Source organism: Merops nubicus, unplaced genomic scaffold (genome assembly GCF_000691845.1).
Source record: "Merops nubicus isolate BGI_N331 unplaced genomic scaffold, ASM69184v1 scaffold18112, whole genome shotgun sequence".
In the NCBI taxonomy this organism is placed as follows: Eukaryota; Metazoa; Chordata; class Aves; order Coraciiformes; family Meropidae; genus Merops; species Merops nubicus.
In genome coordinates, this window is record NW_008591777.1 from 14408 (window position 1) to 38117 (window position 23710).

The 23710-nt window shown below is 37.7% G+C and overlaps 1 protein-coding gene across 1 annotated transcript in view; it reads right to left on the minus strand.

Annotated features, from left to right (window-relative positions):
* XPO1 (exportin 1) overlaps positions 1 to 23710 on the minus strand; it is a 33996-nt gene that overhangs the window by 6804 nt on the left and 3482 nt on the right. Inside the window, exons 2-16 of the mRNA XM_008950391.1 lie at positions 23260 to 23361; positions 19337 to 19409; positions 10726 to 10787; positions 10604 to 10648; positions 10331 to 10512; positions 9807 to 9855; positions 9606 to 9725; positions 9379 to 9507; positions 7682 to 7840; positions 5679 to 5876; positions 4897 to 5035; positions 2896 to 3077; positions 1987 to 2143; positions 1718 to 1881; positions 1117 to 1251 (exon numbers count right to left, since the gene is read on the minus strand). Coding sequence (XP_008948639.1) covers positions 1117 to 1251; positions 1718 to 1881; positions 1987 to 2143; positions 2896 to 3077; positions 4897 to 5035; positions 5679 to 5876; positions 7682 to 7840; positions 9379 to 9507; positions 9606 to 9725; positions 9807 to 9855; positions 10331 to 10512; positions 10604 to 10648; positions 10726 to 10787; positions 19337 to 19409; positions 23260 to 23361 — 1896 coding nt within the window. The remainder of the gene's footprint in view (positions 1 to 1116; positions 1252 to 1717; positions 1882 to 1986; positions 2144 to 2895; positions 3078 to 4896; positions 5036 to 5678; positions 5877 to 7681; positions 7841 to 9378; positions 9508 to 9605; positions 9726 to 9806; positions 9856 to 10330; positions 10513 to 10603; positions 10649 to 10725; positions 10788 to 19336; positions 19410 to 23259; positions 23362 to 23710) is intronic.

Below are 23710 nucleotides of genomic sequence, written 5' to 3' on the forward strand. Positions count from 1 at the left end.
TTTAAAGAACCTGCCACTGAAATTTACAGCCTTTGTATGTACTGCTATTCACTTTGTGGCACTTGCCAGTACTTCAGAAAGTCAGGATGAAACTTAAACTGATTTAATTCTGCTATTTTACAGAAGTGTTTTTGCTGCAGTGGCACAAGTATCACTCTAGCTGAAGACAAAAGAACCAAGGAGAGATTAAGAAGGTGAAAACAGAAGTGGTCCAACAGAAACACAGTATGCTCTTGTTTTAAGGAAGCCAAAGTAAGAAATCTAACTCAAAAGCTTGCTTCAGCTTCAGTATCTCAGGTTTAACTCCAAATGGACAGATCTCTTACAGAATGCAAGACTGTTGTTCTTTAATGCATGGAAATAAATTATTTTGAAAAGACTGAACGAAATGGAAGATTAAAAAGTAAGAAATAAAGATGTACTTTAAGAGAATGGTGGAAGAGAAAGGAGGAGGAGGGAAGAGTTTTTTTTTAACATTTTCCTCTTTCTGTTATTCAAAAAGAAAACCCAATTCTAAGCCAGGTGAACGGGAGTCTTGGAAAAAACTATTGAAACATTCTGTACAGTTACAAAGAGTTGTCCTTTAAATCAGATTAAACCTAGTATTTCTCTAGTCATGTAAACCTCCTGTCTCAAAACAACACTTAACTGGTACACCAATCACTGCTTTAGCCATCCTTGAATGAAATCCACCATAGTACACTTAATGTCACGCCAAGTGAAAAACAAACCCAGGGTAAGAAGAGAATGATGGAAGAGAAAGCAGGAGGAGTGAAGAGGTTTTTTTTAACATTTTCTTCTGTTATTCAAAAAGAAAACCTACTTCTAAGCCAGGTGAAGAGGAGTCTTAGAAAAAAAATATTGAAACATTCTGTACAGTTACAAAGAGTTGTCCTTTAAATCAGATTAAACCTAGTATTTCTCTAGTCATGTAAACCTCCTGTCTCAAAACAACACTTAACTGGTACACCAATCACTGCTTTAGCCATCCTTGAATGAAATCCACCATAGTACACTTAATGTCACGCCAAGTGAAAAACAAACCCAGGGTAAGAGAAACATTTAACAAGTTTTCTTCATCTGAACACAGAAGCCACTTAGAATTTATGAGCTTACTTTTGTTGCCTGTTGAATTATGCTGTCCCATACTTGATTAGGTAGCAACATGTATTTTTCTATCAGATGCTCCTGCACAGTCTGGTCTGTCTGTGCCCCAATCATGTAACCCACTGCTTCATAGAACGTATGCACCTGAGAGGAACAACAAAAAGTCAAACAGGAAGGTTAAAAAAGGACTGAGGAAAAGTTTACTGTCCTGAATTAACATACAGTGAAGGCTGGAAAGGGGTTTCACCATCTAAACACCTTTGACTTTACAAGATCCTTCTCTGTTCTTTCCTTACTTTCACCAGCTGTAGGGGAACTACAATAGGATATTACTCTTTGCTAAAGCAAAACTACAAAATTAGATTCAGTATCTTATTTACTTGCTAGAACATTCCAGAAATAAAACTCCAATTAAATGCACTTTAGTTCTCCTTCCAAGCATTCCAAGATCTCAGCAATGTAACCTCATCATCCTGCTGACACTGTAACACTGCCACAAACAAGAAACTAAGGCATACAGGTCAAGTCTTGAAAACCACTGTGACATGCCAGTATGAAGTAACTTTTGATTAGTCTTTAGGAATTATCCAGAACCTTGAATTAGACATACCTGTTGTGGCTGAAGGTCACAGATGATTGTATTGATATTGTTCAAGATTTCATCAATAAATGGCATGACCTCTCCCACTTGAACCTGAACAAAATGTCGGCGGCATTTTTGTGCTATCTTTATGAAGGTATCACAAGCCATATCCTGGACACCATCGTGGGTTTCTAAATTAAATCAAGTCAGTTACTGCTTTGCATTTTTCTCCATACATGTGTATGTGTATTTTTTTTTGTTACAATTAAAACAGTAAGTAAATACCAGATAATTACCATGCATAAATTCAAACAGCTTGTTGACTACTGTCTTCAAAAATTTCCAGTGAGCTCTCAAAAACCGTGGGTATTGACCTACTATATACATGATATTTGATGCAATAATGGCTTTATTGTCTTTTCCTCGCTTCTGTTCACAGAGTCCCAGGAGATCCTACAACATAACAGAATTTTTAGTTTCCCCTCCAGGTTTGTCCAGTTCAGTTAAAAGCATTATGAGACAAAATATAAAGTAGGAGCTATAATGAAGATAAAGTGGTTGCCATAATTAATTTCAAAATCCAAAGGAAGGAAAAAAAAACCACAAACACAAAAATCCCTAACTGGATTAAGATTAGGGTGATGCAATTGGTTAAGTTTCAGCCCAATCAGGAATTGTCCACTATGGAATCTCCATTTTAAATATAGCTAAAGATTTCTGTAGGGGGAACATAGGGTAGTAAACCTCACAGAATTTAATACAAACCATGCAGGTGATATCAATATACGTTTCACATCAAATAAAAGAAATTAAACTTAATTTTCCTCTATTGATTTCATATGACTTGTTGAACTAAGGCCCATTTGCAAGAAGTGTTCAGTTCCTGCACTCTGTCCAAGCACCTCTTTACAAAAAATTCACTTTTATCAATGAGTAACTGTAAAATGGCAGAATGTAGAGTGCCATCCAGTTCATAATGGGAGTTACTTTTCCACTCCATTTCATTAGCAATCCCTTTCCACCTCTTCTACACCCCCGAAGAAAATCACTTCATCATAAACTCAATTTTACCCCTGAAATTTTCCCCACAAAAAGGCTATCTGGATTAATGCATTATTAATGGCTGAAGAATTTATCAGCCTTAAATTCAGCATATAAGATTTCCCATTAATTTATTCTTATCAACTCGTTTTGCACCATGATACCTTAATTACTGTAACAAGGAATCTTTTTTCATCTTCTTCATGCATGGCACCACTGATGGAGCCTATAGCCCAACACAGGGTATTCAAATTTTTCCATGACCATTCCGTCCCATTCACTTGATTGTGAAGTTTTTCAGTCATAATTCGTTCTGTGTCTGCATAATCCAGATGTGTAAGATAAACTGAAAGACATCAACATCAAACAGGCACATTTTAAAGCATCCACCTGGATCACAACTCCATCGGAAAAGTGAAATTTGTTTTAAGAAAAAGAGAAGCCGAGCGTTAAGGTAAGAGCAAGGCTTCTCTCCTGAACTCATGACAGAATGAGCTAAAGATTTAAACACAGATTTGTAAAAACTCTAGGTTAAAAGACAGCAAATTTTACTGAGAATCTGTGTTTGTTCTAAGGGATCTCAGCCAAACACTACACCACTGAACTGGAAGTGGTACTCCTAAACAAGTCTGGATGGGAACATTCAAATATCACAATTCAAGATGCTTGCATCAACTCCTATTTGGATTAGTGTCTCCAACAAAAACCCAGGAAGTCAAACAATTTAAGGCCAGATTCAGAAACGTTTTTACTGAGTCACAGAATACAGTTTTCAGAATGTTCTCACAATTCTTTTTTCAATTAATTTTAAAGATAATACATTATAAGCAATAGTTAATACCAGAAATCCAACACTAAATCTCCATTTCCATATAAATAATCCTGTCTGTGGAAACATGACTAAGGCTCAGAACATACACTAGTAATTCTAATGCAAGAAATTTTTTTCATGGTCAGATAAAAAAGCCCAAACAACTAAAACAACTAATCTAGCACTGGCTGTACCTACCTCGCAAGTGCAAAGGTGACAGAACACCCAGTTCTACCACAGCTTTTTCCCTCCTTGCTCATAAACTTATTAAATACTTGGCTTTCCCAATGGCATTTGCATTTGTTAAACTACTCACTCCTGAATGTCTAATCCCCCCCCTGCAAGTTGCACTTAGGATTCTGAAAATTTTTTTTGTCAAAAAAAACTTGTTAGCACTACAATACATAGGGACAATCTGGTAAAATGGTTACAATTAAGCATGAAAGTTCTGAAGATAACAGTATACTACTGGTATACACACTAAAAATTAAATATACTTGCTCCATTAAATGCTGCAGAAATGCTCATTCTGGTGTTCTTCAGTGCACTCACAGCTTTCCAGTTTTCTTTTCCCCGCTCTACGTGCTATTAATTAATTGCAGCTTTTGTACTTTGAAGCAAGGTCATTTTAAAACCTCAGCACTAACTTTGGAAAAGATTTTTTGAAGCTTTAGTTCAGGCTGGAATTCTGTGTTTCGTTTAAGGTTAAACTTTAAGAAGTTATTTAGAAGACCTATTGAAGGAAGAAATTTTTCTGAGGAGCACTTGGTCTACACAAGACTACGACTACCAGTGAGGTAATAATCAGCAAGTACACTCCAGGGAACATCCTTCCCATTTAACAACTTTCTGAAATAACTAAGGTTTCAGCAGATCTGAAACATTTTGGTGCAGGACTAGCAAAAGGTGTTGTTCAATAGGAAAGGGGAAGGGACAAAAATGAAGTAGTGTTTTACTACTTATCCAAGTTATACAATACTACATGCTTAAAACTGAAACTTTCAGAGCAGCAATGCCACCTCCATTTCAGGTTTGCACACTCACTGATTACCATCCCATCCACACAGTTCAGATCATAAGCTACCACTGTGTTACACACACATTGCTGATGCAGCTGCATAGACCTACAGCACAAAAGCACACTTACCCAATGTTTCTCTCATATTTTTGTATAGGTTTATAGAATCTGTATCCTTCATGAATTCTCGTACTACTTCTCCTTGATCGTTTTCCACCACGAGGACACACTCACCGATTATCATCCCATTACACAGTTCAGATCATAAGCTACCATTGTGTTACACACACGCTGCTGATGCAGCTGCATAGACCTAGAGCACAAAAGCACACTTACCCAATGTTTCTCTCATATTTTTGTATAGGTTTATAGAATCTGTATCCTTCATGAATTCTCGTACTACTTCTCCTTGATCGTTTTCCACCACGAGGACTTCTTCAGGTTTGGCCATACGGCTCACCATTAGCAATCGGACCTGTATTTGACAAAGCAAAGTCAGAATTCATCAACCTGTCACATAATGACATACACATAGCTCCATGGGGCTGTCCACAGGGCTCTGGTCAGGCAGCCTGACCCATCTAGAGGGTATATCCAGTACTTCATGAGGTTAGCTTGCATGGAGACTCCACAAAGACAACTAAAAAGCTATTAGGAAGAGTCTGCTCGTTTCTCTCACTATGAACAAGCTGAGCAGTTAAAAAATAAATCCCCCATCCTATGAAGTACACTTTCTAGAGCTTCAAAATGCATATGTAATATTAGGGGTCTTCCAAAGCCCACTTTTCCCATATACCCACCTTTTTTCCCTTCCAACTGTAACATTGTAACCTTTATCTGGTTAAAGAAACAGTTTAATACTGATCTTTTAAAAAAGTTTTACATTCTTAAAAAATTATCATAAACCTGAAACACCATATTAATACTCCTGTCATATACTGATGTAATCTTAAAAGTACTTTCAGAACTGCAGCTCATTAGATTACTACAGTTGAATCCATTAACAACTACACAAAGCAAGAAAAATTTTCTTATGCCACTCCTTACATGAAGCAAAAACCTCTGACTGAGGAACAGGATCTAAATCTTCACAGTATCTTTATGTAAGCATGGATTACCTTGGACAACACAGGCAAATAAAGCTGTCTCCGTGGAGGAACATCAAAGTGTTGACTTGCTGAAAGCAATGGAGATGCAGATGTGGAAAACGGACTTTCCCTGTAGAGCTCAGCAGCTAAATGATTCCAATATTCAAGACAAATCTTGAAAATTTCAGTTTCTTCAACTTCCGACACCAACAACATATAATGGAGAGCCTGGAAAAGTGTGGTTTAAATATCTGATTACCAATTGTTTCTGCAGGTAGAACAGCATTGCTTCGAGTTCAGTTATCCAAATACTGATAAAATGCCAAATTTAACACAAGTTATGAACAAGAGGCATTAACACTGCAATGGCATTACTTACTAGTCAGACTTCTGACCAGCAAAGCAACTCAAAAACAAATCACCCTGTCAATTACTGTTATTTTCACAGCATGTACCAATTCTTAAATGTAAAGTAGCCTAAAGGCACCTTAGAAAATGCCATAGCCAAATAAGCTTGTCCATAAATCAAACTCATGGCCTCTGGAACTTCTTCACAGCATTTTGTTTCAGATGCTCAAAAAGCCCTCAACAGCTAGTTTCATTGACTCCTGTTCTCAAGCTTATTACTGCTACTTTACTCTGGATTCTTATACCTTGAATAACTGAAGGTAACCATCAAAGCTACACTGCTCCCTTGCTTTCCATAGAAGCCACCTACCAGAAATTTTCCATTTCTTCACTGTCAGAACAGCCACAGCAGACTGACAGACTGAGGTACCAACCACAGAAATTAGAGCTCCATAGCAAAACTTTTTTGCCTAGCTTTTTTTCAGCCCCTTGGTGAAAGATCCAGCTGCAAGATGTACTTCTCCCTTTCAACACAACCTGGTTCACCAGGTTTAAACTGTGGTTTTGTTTTTCTAGCTCTGTCTCAGGGCAGTTCCTACCCTATTGTCTCAGTATCCTGGGCACAGGAAATGGTGCTTCAAGGGGCTATGGAACCAGTTTCATCCCCTCGGAGCTCAGCAGTGGGAGGACGCTAGCAAAAAAAAGTCACCACAGAACAGCTCATCCTCAGCAAAATTTTCATTCACAATTAGAAAACCACAACTGAAAACCTTAATTTTGTGCTCTAGGCCTACTGTAGTATGAGGTAGTACCTTCAGTGTTTATTAGTCACCTAGAATTTAAGCCTTTCCAGCTATTCAGTCTTAACTGAATTGCCAACAACTTCCACAGATTCCAGTGGTTTAGACAGTGAAGTTGCACTCCACTGTCAAAATTGAGAATAATGTAGCAATCTCCAAAAGAGAACAGACACAGAGGAAGGACAGCTGGAAAATCTTAGTCTCACAGAGGGTTCTAAGGCAGTTGATAACTGAGGCCTGCAAATCCTCCTCCAAGAGCAGCAATACTGCAATAACCCACGTGCAGTCACCTGGTAGAGCTCTGCCATTCAGCCTTACTGGCGTACACAGCCTTTATCCCATAGAAACAGTACCAACCCTGAGAATTACACTTTAAGCCTTTCAGTGAAACTTTGTGGCATTGGAAGCTACATCAGGATGGAAGCACTGAACTACAGCATGTACTGTACCCTAGAAACCAGCTTTGGCAGCTGAATAAAATCTAAGCTGCTTCACAAAGACTAGTCAAAGTCATAGCAACATCTCTACAGGAATTAAACACAAAATACATTATGTAGACAATAATGTAAAAAGAATGTATGAGTTTTCTTTAAAGAAGTGTTTAACCCTTTCAAGGAAGAAACAGTAAGAAGGAAGAAAGATGTGAAATGTCTTCAGACGTTTTATTAGTACAGGAGGATCACTGAGAACAGAACACCACTGAAGCATACAGGAAACAAAAAAAGCTGGATTTTTTTGTGCATTCATATGATTTACTAGTTACAGAAGAGGATTCCTGCCCCTTACCCACTACAAGTACAGCTACCTAGAGATTATATTATCACATCCTTGGAATATGGGAATGCACTTGCTGCATGTTTAAACAGGATAAAGAAAGCAACTTACCTCCATTAATGTTTCCCTTAGATTTAATCTTTTTTCTATAAGTTGGCCATGCTCCTTGAGGAACGTGCAGAGGAACAAACTGAGATTCTGAATGAAGTTCTGTTCATCATCTTTTCCATTTGAGTATGCAAGTCGGATATTGGTATTTAAAGGAAGCATCTAATAAAAAGAATACAGACATAATCAAGAATTTCTCATTTTATACAGAGGTAGAACTACTGTATCTTCAATATTATTCCCCTTTGGGGAAAAAAAAAGCGCCCTTTTTACAATATCCTCTTTATACAGAGCTTTCTTATAAAACACTCTTACAGCTCCTTCATTTCATGCTTGATCCCAAGATGGACAGTAAGATAAAAAGGAAACAGGAAAGTTCTGGTCAGCTAAACCTTTTTCCACCCCTTGTAACAGGAGCTGTAAACAATCGAACTATCCACTTTATCACAGACATTTCCAACTGACATAAGGCAAAGATGTTCCAAAACTGTTTTCTTACCTCTCCCCACAAACAAAGTTTCAAAATATTATATTATCAGAATGTTAAAATAACATGAAAGACCTCCTCCATAATATACAGAATTACCAAGGAAGACACTGAAGGATACTGAGACAAGTTTTTCAGTAATCTTACAGAGATCTCTGGTACCTCTTTAGAGACATGGTTTTTAAGTTGTATTATACAAACAAACACTTTCAACACTGCCATCAATTAGTAAACTATATTCTTTAATGTCAACACTATTAAGCTATACTTATAGCTATATAACTATACTAAGCTATAGAACAGAGAGAATAGAGTTTAATACTTTTGCTGCTGCCAGCATTTGTGTGGTTTTGATTGTTCTCCAACTTCATTTTACAAAGTTAAGAAATAGTCAAATATTTGCAATAAATGCAATAGTTTGCATCTAATTCATATACAACAGCCATGCTAAAAACCTGCAGGTTGCAAAACATGCCAAAAACCCAACCTGGCAGTCAGCTGATGTTTTGAAAAATTCAGGCAAGATGTACTAGCATTTAGAATCAGGCACATCATCTGCAAAGACTGAAGAACTTCTGTTCAGCTGCACACAACAGCTTTGGTGTGTGTAAAAATCTGCCTTTAAATTTAACTAACTACATTATAATCCAACAGCTCCACTTGAGGCTAGGGGGGAGACATTAAAAGAAGCATGCCTGTTCTAAAGAACATCTAAGATGGACCAACACTGCAAACAGAGGAAGAAAAATACCAAAAAACCCTTCACCTGTCTGTTTAAGGTGTCAATACAAGTTACAAACTCCTGTACCTTAATCTGAACTGCTCAGAGGTCAATTACATAAGCCTGAAGCATGGCTTTACGACAAACCTCTATTGGTTTCAAAAATTAAGTAGCAACTAGTAGAAGGTAAGTCAGTTTAATCTCCTAAGTCACACAGTACACTTTTGCTGCATCTGTTTTCCCCATTAGACAGAATGAGTGCTGAAAATGCCTCTTAATCTAAAGATATCAATGCAGGTAAATCACAGCTCTGATCTAGAGTCCGAAAAGTACACCTTGCACATTCTTGTCAAGCCATAATGCCACCTAAGAACAGTATTTGTCCTATCAAAGGCTCTGTAATGACTATAAACAAGTAAACAACCAGGTTCTACAGAAAATGATTTTGCGAAATGGGGACAGTCAAAAGAGACAGATTTCTAAAAACATTACCTGTTTTAGCTGCATCATGGTCAAGGTAAAAAGTGTTACAAACTGTTCTTCGTACTGGCTTACACTGACACCTGCAATCTCTGTGAGGCACTTCAAAGAGACGTTTCGAAACATGGGAACATTTAAGAACTATTCAGAGAAGAAAAAAGTGTTACAAGAGCATTGCACACTAAGCTCTTTTGCAAGTGATATTTAAATTTAAGAGCCATCAATTTTTGCATGAGTACCTTGTATATTAGTGTGCTGATTAACTTGGTCTCAAATATATATCCCAGAGGAATCCAGTTGAGAAATCGTAGCAAAGTTTCCAAAGTCGCATGAACTAAGGGAGCATTTTGGGAGTTTTCCTATAAAAAACCATTAGTGTTTATGACCTCGTTAGGCTTGATGGGGGGGAAATTTTATAAACACCATTAAAAAAGACTTACCATCACAAACTGACACAGTTGAAATATCTGAGAGAATTCATTGCACATGCTGTAAAAAAAAAAAATTAAGAATTAAGTATTTCCACATTCCATAAGCAATTCTATCTACCTTAATATGTCTGCGTTCCTAGAACATGTTCTCAACACCTGTGTGCACAGAGGCATTCACAAGCCACCTGGCTTTTACCAATTTTCATGGTAATAATAACACATATTTAAGTAGCTTGAAGCCTGTGCCTGCAAATTCAGGTTTGGAAATTCAAGCAATGCTGAGTGGTCTGTTAAAGAGCAGGAACCATCAGTCAATAGATGCTACTTGCAGTAAAGTAGAAATAACTGTGAGTACAAAAAGTTTGTTACCACCTAACTTTAAAAAAAATACATTAGTCACCCACAAAGTCTCCAAAATCAAATTAGACAGTTCTAGGTGTTCACTCAAAAGCTCATAGTACAACCACCCATTTAGCAGCAAGCACAAAGTCTACTCAATTTATTAAGGTTTAAATATATATACACATACTCACCTATCTTTCAAATGCTTAGCTTTTACTTGAGTGATCTGGCCACTGGAAAAATCAAACACTTCTTCACTCAACAGTTTCAGGATCACCATATTGTTCTGACAAAGGCTTTCACTAGTCCTGCTTGCTCCCACAATATCGCTTATAAAAGTTGGCCAGTGCTTTGGCCACTCCTGCTTCAGTATCTGAAAAGTGAGGCATCCATATTAGATACATACACAAAGCCAAAGACTTTGTAACTTTTATCAATTTAAAACTTTGAGAGTTTGTGCTTACCTGAACAAGAATCATATTCAATTTCCCAATATACACTTTCTCTTTCTGGAGAAGAGAAAAGAAGAGTCAGGTTATGCATAATATTCCCCTCCCTCTTCCTCCCCTGAAAAGAATTCACTTACTTCTACACACGCTGGATCAGAAGAGGTCTTGATAATGAGGCCGACAACATATTTTTTAATACCTGCAGAAAGAGTTGGAAATTTATCTTCAACTATACCAGAGGCCACAAACACAGTAATGTATTTTTAATTCATATTCTTCACATTTTTTTAAAGAGAAACACCTCTAGGGAACATCTATGCGTGTGTCAGTGATCACCCCTCGACTTGTGTGCTACACGGAAAAACATCCAATTTTGTATTAATGCTGCAAGAAGATAATTCACATTTACAAAATGGTTTTATGCTTAAACTATGTCAATAAAACAGAAGGAAAACAGACTAAGGGTTAGAGTGTACTTGTAATAATTTGCACCAGACCGATCTATCAGCTTCTTAAAGACTGGAAGCCATGTGAAGAAATGTGGCTCTGGTCCACGTCCTGGGAGGGGTGCTTAGAAATGCTGCACTAGAGCTCCCACAGCAGAATGTATAGCTACCCATTATGCATTTTCAGATGACACCTATCACCTCCAAGGTTGGGAGATGTATTCTAGCCACCTAAGCCCAATGTTTACAATGGCAGAACAAAAATCCCAACGACAGTCCTCTATCTTCTCTGACTAATGCTTTGTTAATACAAATTGAAGTCCATGAATAAAAGGAACTATCTTGGCACAACTCCAGTTTTAATGAAAAGCTTTGATGTATCACCTTCACTGTATGTCAAAGTTGAGAGATGCTCCAGTTGACTTAAGTGATCCATCTTAAATACATGAATTCTTATGCACAGCATTTAGAAGTGAAACACTGTGCTAGAGCTTAGCAAAGTTTTTCCTCCACACTTACAAGAGCAAAATTGAAAACTTTATTCACCACTGTAGTATGATGCACTTGGATTTGGACTACTCTGCTTTTTTGTAGCACACGTGGATGCCATGGATTATAAAACTCACAATAAAGTCTAGTTTATTGCTTTTGTTTTTCTTAAGCTATTTGTCAACTGAGGGCAGAGATTGTATTTAAATCACTTTTGTTGTGTTTCTTCTACAAATACTCTAAATCAATCAGTTTCAGCTCCACCAAAAAAAAAGGAATCCCCAAAATGTAACAAGATATACTGCTTAAAATTTCCTTTTCCCACCCAATTCTCAGCTCCTTTCTCACTATTAACCACTAACGACACAAAAACAATGGCTTTCCAAGTGACTTTCATCACTATATACATATTTTTAAAAAGCCATTCTGTAGAAAACCATTTGACTCCAGGAAAAGGTGCACACAGAGGATCTGAAGTCATGAACTAGGTGAACTTTCCTAACAGTTCCACTTCAGCATAGCTCTGACAATGATCTGAATGCATCAGGGATTACACACTTCAGACCAGACAATCATTCTCTTGTCATGAGGAAGTTTTAGAATAGGTGTGTATCTTTTGCTATTCAAATTCACAACCCCAAAATCGAGTTTCAATCATCCCTTCAACAAGACAGCAAGCTGACTCATGTAGACAGAATACATGCATTGCAAGATTTTAGAACAATGCCTTCTGTTGAATTCATTTTCCCCTACTGAATTAATTTTTTCTCCACTAGCCACTTTTCTAAATTTTCAAACATTTCTAAGACTCCACCGGGATTAGGGTTTTTTTTTGCATTTCAGGCCCGAGCAACAGGATTAAAAGAAAGTTTGCTAATTGCATCCTCATGAAATCTGGAAAAACCAGGTCTAGACTTTGAGCCATTAGATATGCACTAGACAGGAGCTGCTCTACAGGTAGTTTCAACTACAAATGAAACTATTCATCATCATCAACTGGGATCAATCCACACTACCCCAGAATGGTCATTAAATGAAAAAAATAACACTGTCAGTCACTGGGTAGGAGTTACTACCAAGCACTACCATTCACCTGACATTCTACCCATGTCTTAGTATTTTAAAGCTAAAGAACACACCCTTTGCTGAAACATTACAGTAGTTCACAAATGACATACAAAAGCCCCAAAATAGTATGGAAATAGGTTTGCAGTGCCAGAAACTAAACTATTATAGTTGTCTGCCAAACCACTAAGGGAAGCCTACTGCTGCAACTCTTTGCATTTCAAAAAGGAATTAGAAAGTGAATATTGTTCTCAGACTTCCAACTCCAAAGCTATGTATTTTCCATCCTGCTGCATCAATAACATTATGCTGTTACAACTAAAGCTCAGAAGTTTGCTAGTTTTCACATGTCATGCTTCAGGCTTCTAAAGTCTTCCATCCAGTGAACAAAGCCATGTTCTTAATCCCTTAAAAGCAGCAACTATCCAATTTTCTAATGCTTTTACTGGCTTAAATGGCATTTTCTACTTTTTTTTCTCCTTCAAAGTATTGTGCTTTCTGCTCCATATTTAGTCATTAATTTACTTATCACTTCATAAGAAAGATAAATCTCAGCAGAACAAAGATATTTCAGCTTTATATCCTGGAAAAAAACATATTAACTAGCCTATGTGTTGATATTTGTCAGCAGAACACGCCAAAAAAAACGTTCAAGTAGTATCAGTCTGCTGGATTTGGTAAAATCAACGTTTTAAGAACTTAAAGCGAAGTGTTATTTTAAAGAGGCATGGGACATGCATAAACCACAGAAGCACTGCCTTGGAGGTCTCCTGTCCTGGTTTGGGGTAGAACAGAACTAATTCTGTTCAGTGATTTTACTTTTCAGCTAAAGCTCTTTAATTGTATTTTCTCAAGGTAGCAGCATATTTTCACAGTGTCTGCTTCTAGCAGTGATAATGCTCCATGTTTAGAGTTACCACCAAGGATGGGTGTGCAGACCAAGGTCACTGCTAAATCCTCTGTACCACAAGAGAGGGGCAGGAAGTAAAGCACACCTGCAGGAAGGAGCAGACAAGTGACCCCAAATTCACCACTGGGGTATCCCAGCCCCATATCTGTCATATTCAGTATAAAAGCTGAAGGATCACAAGGGTCAAAAGCCCTTCACCTCCTTCTTCCTCTCTTTTGCTACTCCTTCAATGGCCAGCATCTGAGGAGAACTTCATCCATTCTACCTTTGATCCTGAGCCATATGTTCCTGAATCAAGTTCCAGAACCCAGCCCCTGTACCCAGTTACAGTCTGCTGCTAAGTCCAGTCTGGGACTGTTCCCCAGGACCTGCTCCCCAGCATTGGGGGCGACAGTGACATATTCCCATCAGGGAGGGAGTTGGTTCGATTCTGGGTTTGCATATATTAGTATATATTCTGTTTTATTAGTAATAGTATTTTCATTAAAGCTGTTATCCTTCAAGGACCATCCAAACTATGACTATGCTGATCTCATGACAGCCTGTGACCAAAGGGAGGCAGATTCTGTTTACCATTCCAGAACTACCATTGAGAGTCCTGGCAGTCCTAACACCTGCTCAAGACACTTTCAGACAGTGAACTGGTAACAGAGTTGCCAAAAAGTTTGGTAGTTTTGATACTGTTTTCAAACTATCTTCTGCCAGTTTAGCTCACTAGAAGGCCAGAGAAGCACTAGCACTGGCTCAAAGACACCAAGAAGGGCCCAGGTGAGGAACACCTTTTTCCACAGCAGCTAAGTAGATCAGTCTAGCTGCACCATCAAAATAAGCTGTAATTATGACAAAGGCTGCACATCAGAGGGCCCAAAGTAGCACCACCATTATAATTTTCTGATAACCGAAATACAAAAAGTACTTTTGTACAAAGTACAAAAAAATGTTTGAGCAAGGATATTAATTCAAGGCCTTCTGGAATGTTTATGGATGAACATTAGGTATTGTAAGCCTTATGTGAAAGTTGCTCCTCTGCAGAGGCAAATACACAGTAAAACAAACACCTTCTGGAAGGACAGTGTTTTCACAGGTGACCCAAGCTATGCAGTGGCTCCAGCTGGACTGGGACAGAGCAAGGTCATATGATCCAACAGAAGTAAATTCTGCACTCTGAACTTGAGACGTGTGAAATATCCTACACAGTTTAATCTTTGGTTGTACTTTTAGAAGCAGTCTCCAGCAGTACCTCATCCAGGCTGTTTAGCCTGAGCTCAGAGGAATTCCTACCCTGACCCAATAGAGCACACTACCATGAAGCACACAGGGAGCAGAGACACCTAGAAAAACACACTTCTTGTACTTGAGACACACAGGCACATACTTTTGTGCAGGTACAGGGCACAAGCATTCCACAAATGCCAAAAAATATTCTAGCTGGTGCTGCAGATCTGAGTTTACACTATAATAACAGGCATATAGTGGACAACATCTCAGGAAATTAACATTATTTTGCAACAAAATTTAGGATTTGTAATCCTAAACCTGAGTAGTCCCATCCAGAGATGTTTGTACACATACATACTTATAGTAAAGTGTTTAAGTAGTCCCATGTAGTCAAAACACCATCTTCAGTATGAAGAAGCACTTCCCCACAAATAATCTTTCCTCATTACTGTTGAACCTGATCAACCCATTATCTATTTGCTTTTTAACAGGGGGAAAAAAAAAAAAGTAATTCATGAAAATTCTTAAAAAGGGCATAGAGCTTGTCTTCCCTTACCCCTCCTCCCACTTTTGAGGTTCCATGTACCTCATTCCCCCTACACCACACACAGGAATCAAAAAATCTCTCTTGATGAAGCAGGCCAGAAATTTCCATTAAAATATCTAATCACACCACAAAAAATCTCTTCTACAGCAGTTCTACTACATCAAAAGCTTTACACTTAACTCCAGGACCTTCCTGTAAGCCACTAAACTACATCTCTCTGAACACTTCTCTTTTTTTCCGCTCATTTCAAAATGAGAGAAGTTGTACAAGCAATTCAGGTTTCATAATGAAGAAGTGCTTATCCATTCCCATTCAAAACACTCCAGACAAGCTCACTCTGTTCACAGGAACAGAATTTCATTTCACATTGCAGGATTAATGAAATGTATCACTGAATTGGAAGACCAAGAAGCCTTTATTTCTGTGCAGGTTTTCACACTGTCTCAATAGGATTTTCTGTTACCATAGCACTTTAATCAAATGACATCCTTTGTAAGTATTATTAAACAATCAACCCTACAGAGTAGCAGAGTTTAAAGCAATTTAGTATCACCTCAAACTCAGAACTTTTACTTGAGAATGACAATACAATACTCTGGAAACAAGCCAAATTCACCACTGTGTGGGATGTTCTGGAATATGCCACCCACTGCTCACTAAAGCAGCCTTGTTCAGGTCTGAATGAAAACCACATTACATCATTTTTCTATGTGTAAAAGCATCCCAAAGCATTCTCCTTAAGGACTAAATATGTTCTAAAGGGCAAGACCATCTCTATGGTCTATGACTAAATGTGTCTCAAGGTTCAACATCCAGGTCAGATATCTGATTTAACTGAATTTTATCATTTCTGTGCCACAAACTCCACTTTTTGTCTATTCAAACAATTGGTTCCAACTGCTCACTCCAAAAGCTAACAAAAAAATAAAGGATGAGAAAAAACAGAGTAATCACATAAATATTTTAGACATATAAATTGATCATTTTGCCCAATTCCTGTTTTGAATTATGGGATGAAACAGATGAATTCCTCAGAAATGCTTAAAATCAACCTTCAAAAAAAATCAGTGACACTCGAAAACCAAAAACTTTTTACAAGCTTTTTACAAGTTAAGAGGTATCATGGCCAGAAGAGCTGAAGATTAAAAGCTATTTTAAAATAATAGCAACCTTGAGAATGGAGTTTCAAATCCAAAGAACACATCTGAAGAAAATTATTTTCCTACTTGTACTTGGAATTCCATGCTGGAAGCTAAATCCTCCCAGCATTCAGACAGAAGCAGTGACAAAACCCTGGCTAATCTCAAGTCATTCAGATGTACAACTTGAGGCACAACTAGAAAAAAAAAAATCTGAAGAACAGCTGCAGTGCAGGCTCTGTAATTTAGGACATGGGTTTACTTCTCCATTGATTTTTCAGGGAGGTTGTTTCAAAAATTTTCATCTACTGACAACTCAACTCAGGTCTGCTCTTAAATTGAACTCTGAAGCACCACTATTGCTACAAAGAGCAAGTAGTATTTCCTCAGAAGTGGATTTAGTATCATCTTCACCAAAAGTAAGATGTCAGCTGTATTTACTACACAAATCAAATCTGACATATCACATTTTATAGAGTAAGCTATAAGGCAAAACGAATTCATTTATAAACCTTCATTAATTGCTTTGTCACTAAACATTACTTCCTTACTGTTAGTTTCAGTTTCCTGCACTCTTATTTTACTGAAAATCCTGTCAGCTGAAGGAATGACTCAATTCAGAGTCAGGGAAACTTCAGTTTAACCAGTCTTCTTATCTCCTAGGTAATCAAAGCATCCGAATGAGCTCTGGAGCAGTTCCTTTGTACCAGCCACTATCACCAACCAAAAACAAAAAGCACAACCACCACAGACCAGATGAAACTGGATTAGATACTGACTCTCCCTCCTATGTCACTGTGGCTAGGATGGATCAAATGCCACACCAAATGCTAAATACGTTTGGTTCCTCTTCTACTGAGGTACAGGAGAAACCTGGCAAGTCAAAGCCAACTAACTCATTTCCCCTAAAATGAGAGGATAAAAGGCAATTTCACCATTTTTATTTGGCTCTGGGAAAAGGAAGGTATTTCAAGAGGTTGAACTAAAAATAATTTAAGATGAAGAGTTTTTTTTCCTCCTTCTGGAGTCTTCAGATGAAGTACAGAAGTCAGAAAAAAAACCAAGAACATTATATTTAAAAGTTGACTGCACAACTACAGACAATTTTATTTTGCACTGCAATCTATTGATCTGTAGTTGTTGCATCTTCTTAGATGACAGGAACCAGTCAAACAGTGCTACCATGCCTAAAAGCAGTGAAGTCACACAGATCTCAAACATCAACTCAAATAGATCAGTTCAACAACTCATTTATCTGGTATCATCTTGGCAGCTCAAGAACATATGAGATAACATGACCCAAAGCTCAGCCAGCAGCCTCATCCTACCACCACTATTTCTCATCTTGTCAATGCATTAAAAATGTGTCTTTTAAGACTTATAATTGGTGAGCTGTATTCCACAGTAGGAACTTGCCACAGAGTTAGTTACTCAACAGCTTGGAACAGAGTATCTCATATTCTACTGCACCTCTGTTCAACAGTGGGCAGTAATAAGCTGAATAACCTCTCATACTACTATTACTTTCTTCCTGTTCTGCTCCTACAGCCAAAAACTTTAGGAGAACTATTTCCAAATGCTGAACTAAGTGCTCATAGTCAGCAATGTAGCAGGAGTAAGTTGAAATACTCTAATTATTAAAAGCACACAGAAGACTTCAGAGTGCACCCTTGGTTTCTCAGAAGGACATAGTTGTGTCTGAGCCTTAGTTGAAGCTGTTTCTTAGAAACCTGTTTCCAGCAGCAGAATGAATGTGAAACCTTGTTTCCACTTTCAAAAAGAGCCTACGCTTTATCTGTCAACGTATACTTCAAAGGGATGAAGGAAAGGTGAGAAAAATAATCTCAAAAACGTGGAAGCCTCCCTCCACACATTTATTTTCATCAGCATTTAAAACTGCATTTTAACCACAGGTTCATAATCAAAGCCCTGGCAGTAAAAATTTAAAGTATATCTTGGCAGGGATAATAAAAGCTCACAGCAGAACACTTTACAGAGTTCTTTACTGGACTAACTTTACTGAGTTCCAAAACCAGCTTTTAGTAAAAAGCCAAGTACAGAACGGTGACAACATTCAACATCAAGAATTTAAAGCAGTTGTAACTTAATGTTTTGAAGTCCAAGCTATCATGACTTGACAGAAAGCAATGTGAACCAGCAGTGACCCTGTACCACAGGGGTACCACCTAACATATATTGCAAGCTAGGAGGGGGAGATGGAAAAAAAGACACAAAACCAAGACACAGCATTTACTTCAAGACTTCCAGATTCCTTGCAGTGACAGAAGACTGGGGTTTGCCCTACACTGCACTTTCAATTACAAGCACCTAGCTGAATATACACTTCCATGAGTTAACACAAACTTTATAGCATCTCACTGTCTAAACGAGTGAATCACCGTTAATAGGCAGCAAGATGCATTTTCTCTGGATTTCTACTGGAGAATAATTATGACTTCTTACAAATTCAAAAAAGTTAAAACTACACATGCTACCAGATGGACCACAGAGTCTGACAGAACAGTGCCTGGTGGGGCTGCACACACAGCCCAGGCAGGCTGAGGAGAGCATCCTGTGCTACAGACAGAGAATGACAACCTCTATCTCAAAGCCAGGAGCTACCCTCAGAAGGCACCTAGCATCAGACCTCTCCAGGTAAGCTTGGCCTCTAAGTCAGTACAACACTTAAGGGATGTTTCCAAACTACCCGTCATACATTTTATCTTCCCGTGGCATTCACAGAGTTTCAGGTGCTCATCAGTCCACCAAAACCAGTACCATGAAAGGCAAAGATATGGTTTCCTCTACATGGCCTTACTAAGTAACAGTTACTGGCCTCATTGTATCTGAAGCTGAAAATTACTTACACAGGGACTGAGTCTAAATCTAAGTTAATATGCAAAGTTAAGAGGAAAACACAAAACTCTTCCCTACCTTCACACTGGTTCCTTGGAAGAATCTTCCATCTTGTTTTTATCACATTTTCCAAGATTTGCAGTCCATAATACTGAAATTGGAGAAGAAGAAAATGTGAGTACATTACTGTAAGACTAACCAACTTTCAGGACTCTCATTCAAACAGACATTCACACTTAACATCTAAGACTTCAAGATTATTAAACTAACAATTTTATTAAATATGTCTATTCACCCATTTACTGAAGTTTCATGCATTTTTTTTCCTTGTTTTATTCTTTGCTATACTAAGTCCTGCTGTTTGATCATGCTCACACCAGGAGGGGAAAAAGAAAAAGAAAAGCCCTCTGGCAGACAATTTTGGCTATCTGGAGAAGAGAAAGTAGCAGCCAGATATGAATTTGCATCATAAATGACTACTCATATGTTCAAGTATTAACGCCACCAGGCTCCTAAAATATTTAGCAGCTTGGATGGTCTCAAGCTTCCTATCGTTCCTCTCAGAGCTGAAAAAAAACCAAACTTGTCTTAGCATCACATGACCTGATACTGGCACTTTCTAAAGAAAGTACTTCCCAAACTTCACTGGTGTGTTACTTTAGGAACAGCAAGACAACCCACAGGTTTATTTAGTTTCAATACCCACCCCAATATGGCAGCTATTTCTACTAGTTAAAGATGAACTTTTGTGCTCAGTCAAAGAAAAATAAAAATGTGAAGAAGCTCTTGGAAAATGCTTTTACCTTTCAGGAATTCCTTCCTATGTTCTTACCCCAAACTGTAACGTTTGCAAAAGGAACTGGTAAGGCCAGGCCCTCTGCCCATTTGCCCCTACTGCCAACTCACAGTAACAGGGAAAGAAGTTTGTGATGATATGATCAAAGAACTTCATACATAAACCCCCATTAGCATGAATAGACAGGAGAGAAAAGGGGACAGGGAGTTCTACATTTACTTTATCTGCACTGGATTAGGAAGAAAAAAGTAACACATCAGTGCCTGAAAGGTAAAATCAAGTTCTCACAGTTAGAAGTTTGGCTGAGAATAAGAGTTCCTCTTTAAAACTGTTAGTTGTATACAAAATAGGATCATCAGAATTTCAACCAAAGGGATCATTTAAGTTTTACATTCATTAAAAAAACCCACAATGTAGACTGTCCCAAACTACATTGTATTAAAAGACCATTTTTGCTGTTCTCATCTTAACATAACCTATGTCCCTTTGCTGCTCCTCTCTGTCTGACCCCATTTCCCCTGAACTTCACATGTACAGCCTGCATTTGAGAAATACTCTGTCACTTTCCAGACTCTTGGGTACCAATAAAAGCCAGAAAGCTGGCAGGGTATTGTTTTTCTTCAGTCAGCAGCAAAACCTTAGCAACTAGATTTCAATTTTTAAGTTTACTTAAGTACTTAATATAATTAAATCAGGAGAATGTTCATATAGGAAAATGTATGAAAACATTCTTCAATAAAATGCTTTACTTCACAGGATGTAATTTCAGCCACTGCTATAGAGTTATAGACCTCACCTGCAACTCCATCCAGCCTCATGATACAAAACATACAACTGCTCCTAAAAATGTTTTAAGTATGAACATTGATATCAGACAGTGCCAACTTTCCTGAAGCAGGTTGAAACTCTAGTTAAATTTCTACATTCTACAGGCACATGTGCTCATAACCCGTTCAGCCAGCAGCTCATCAAAAAACATTCATTTTGCTCCCAAATTTTTATCCACAAGTCAAATTATTTAGCTTTTATGACCATAATGGCAAATCTAGTTTCATTTCACAAAAGCACTACATGACCAAAACTCAAAAGAAAAACCTGATGCACTAAGGACAGCCCTCATCTCTATTTCCCACACAGTTAGGATTTCCTGAGTTCAATAAAAGGACAGACACCTCAAGCAATTTGCCACACTTATCTCCCATTATCTGCTCAAATATCTAACTTGGATATATGCTTCTCAAACAGAACAGGTTCATTCATTTTTACTCTCTTTTGTACATGGGTGACTTCAGTTTTGCCCTCTGCTAGTGTCTTGTTCACCTCTTCCTCAGTAGTATAGATATTCATTTTCCCTAACACTCACACATGAAATGAAATGGGAACAGTAATAAAAACACCATATACAATCTTCATCTACACATCCCTCTTCTCATACCACATTTGAAGGTTTCATCAGCCTTCCTGACCACTCTGCAAGGGGCTTACTGGGTTTGTTGTGCTCTTAAGCTTCATTTGATTCGATGGTTCTAATTTTTGGTATTTCCTTGTTAAGAAGACACACCAAGCCCAAAAAAAGTCACTGACACCAGTTACAAACTTTGCCATTTGAACTATCAGAAGCATACTTTTTGATACAACAGTGCCTGCAAACACATTTAGAATGGGCATCAAATGGAACTCTTTCAAAATTCTCTTGCTTTTTGTTTGCTTATTTCTAACAGTCTGACATCAATTCACTGCCCAGTTATGAAGATGAGGGACAAGTAACAGCAAAGATTGGGAAAAAAAGTATGAAATGATCCCTATGGTAGAAATTTCTATAGTACCCTTATTATTACTTATTCTATGCACCGAATCCCTTTCCCTCCCACCTCCCAAGAAACAAAAACAATTGATGAACAGAATTCAGTTAAAGGGAATCAAAAGGGTAGACCTTGTGGAGGCCTGCCGTCAAAGCCTAGCTGTGTCAGTTGCACAGGAAGACACCCCTTTTCTTCCTATTACAAGCAATCAACATAATGGAACATTATGATTAATATCAGGTAGTGTTAACAGCTTTAATTAAAGAAAAATTATGATTGCATAAAAGCCAAATGTCATAGTGCATAAATTTAGCACCAAATCATTTGCAGTTTATGTAAATTGAAGAATTCTTTACCTGTTGCTTTCTTTCTGTTCCTCTAATCATCTCATTTTTCACAAGACAAATTTGAGTTTTTAAAAATACTGTTGATAAATCAACTTAAACATTAGTAATGTCTGTCAGTATAAAAAGCAAAGTTTACCAGGCAAGCAAACAGGCAAACACTGTTACTTAAAGGTTAGCACTTTGAGGAAGTTCTTTAAACTGTTTTTCCCTAAACTTCAGAGCAATGAAAAAAAAGCAGAACTGCTTGATGAATACCCCCTGGTTTCAGAACCATCCAAACACCATTTTCTGTTCGAACACAGTGTGTATCAACCAGAAAAACATGCATGTCAGTTATTTGAGGCAATCATCATTAAACTTAAGACAGTGAAAACACATTTTGATCAACTTTTCAGTTCAAACTTCAGAAGTCTTAGGTAAAGCATTTCAAATTGTAGAGAAAAAAAAACCCTGAATGCTGCCCCTTTTAGTCTCTACCATGATGGATGGATTTAAAACACCAGTACAAATCAAATGTGTTTTGCACATTAGTAAAGACTTATCTCATACCACCACAAGTTTGGGGTGCTTAGCGTCCATTGATTGCTCAAAATCTTGGCCTAATAGGTTTTCTCTTTTGTCTTTAATACACCTGGAGACAACTTCTCTCCTTGGTTATGTGCATGTGGCTCATATCAAAAACAGCCAAGCACTTACCCAAGGACAAAATGTGGCCCTAGGAAACTTTTCATTACTCAGATGTATACAGAAACAGACCAATCTTTGGAAGTGGCATTATGCTTATGTGTCTTGAAAAAAAAAAAAACCCTGTATATCCAATTCAGCATTTCCTTTTTTTTTAAGACAAAAAAAAGGAAAAACACTCTTGTCAATGTAAAAGGAAGTTTAATTATTGTGTCCATTTACAGTTCTTGTTTAAAGCCAACTTTGGGAACGGGACAATTAAAAAAAAAAATTGTGGTTTGAATCAAGTCTATGGCTAAAAACTACACCTTCCTCAAAGTTTATGAATGGAAGAAAGAAGAAAATCAAATAAATAAAAGTTCATTCGCTTACTTTGGTATTCATGTTCTGAGAGAACTCCAAAATAGTATCAACTCTTGTCCATGCATCAGGATGTTCTTTTAAGTGAGTCAAGACTTCTTGTGCCATTCTTTGCTAAAAGCAAGTTTGAAAAAAAGAAGTATCAACATTAGATTATGTAAGGAATTATATACTGTCAGTGAAGACATTAATATATATAACACCTTTAAATCACTTATCCAAGAGTTAGGCAGAACTCTAACAGGAGCAACAAGTCCCTGAAGCCTCCTTCTGTCTGACAGTTCAAGTTTATTAACAACAAAACTCCAAAAGCACATTGATGCAAGGCAGTCATTTACTGACTTCCATTCCTCCACACTAACGATCCATCCAGCCCAGCAGCAAGCATGGGAAACCAGCAAACACTGCAGGGAAAGCATACTAGGGAATGAACTTCCCCACCCCCCACCACACTGTGCCTCTG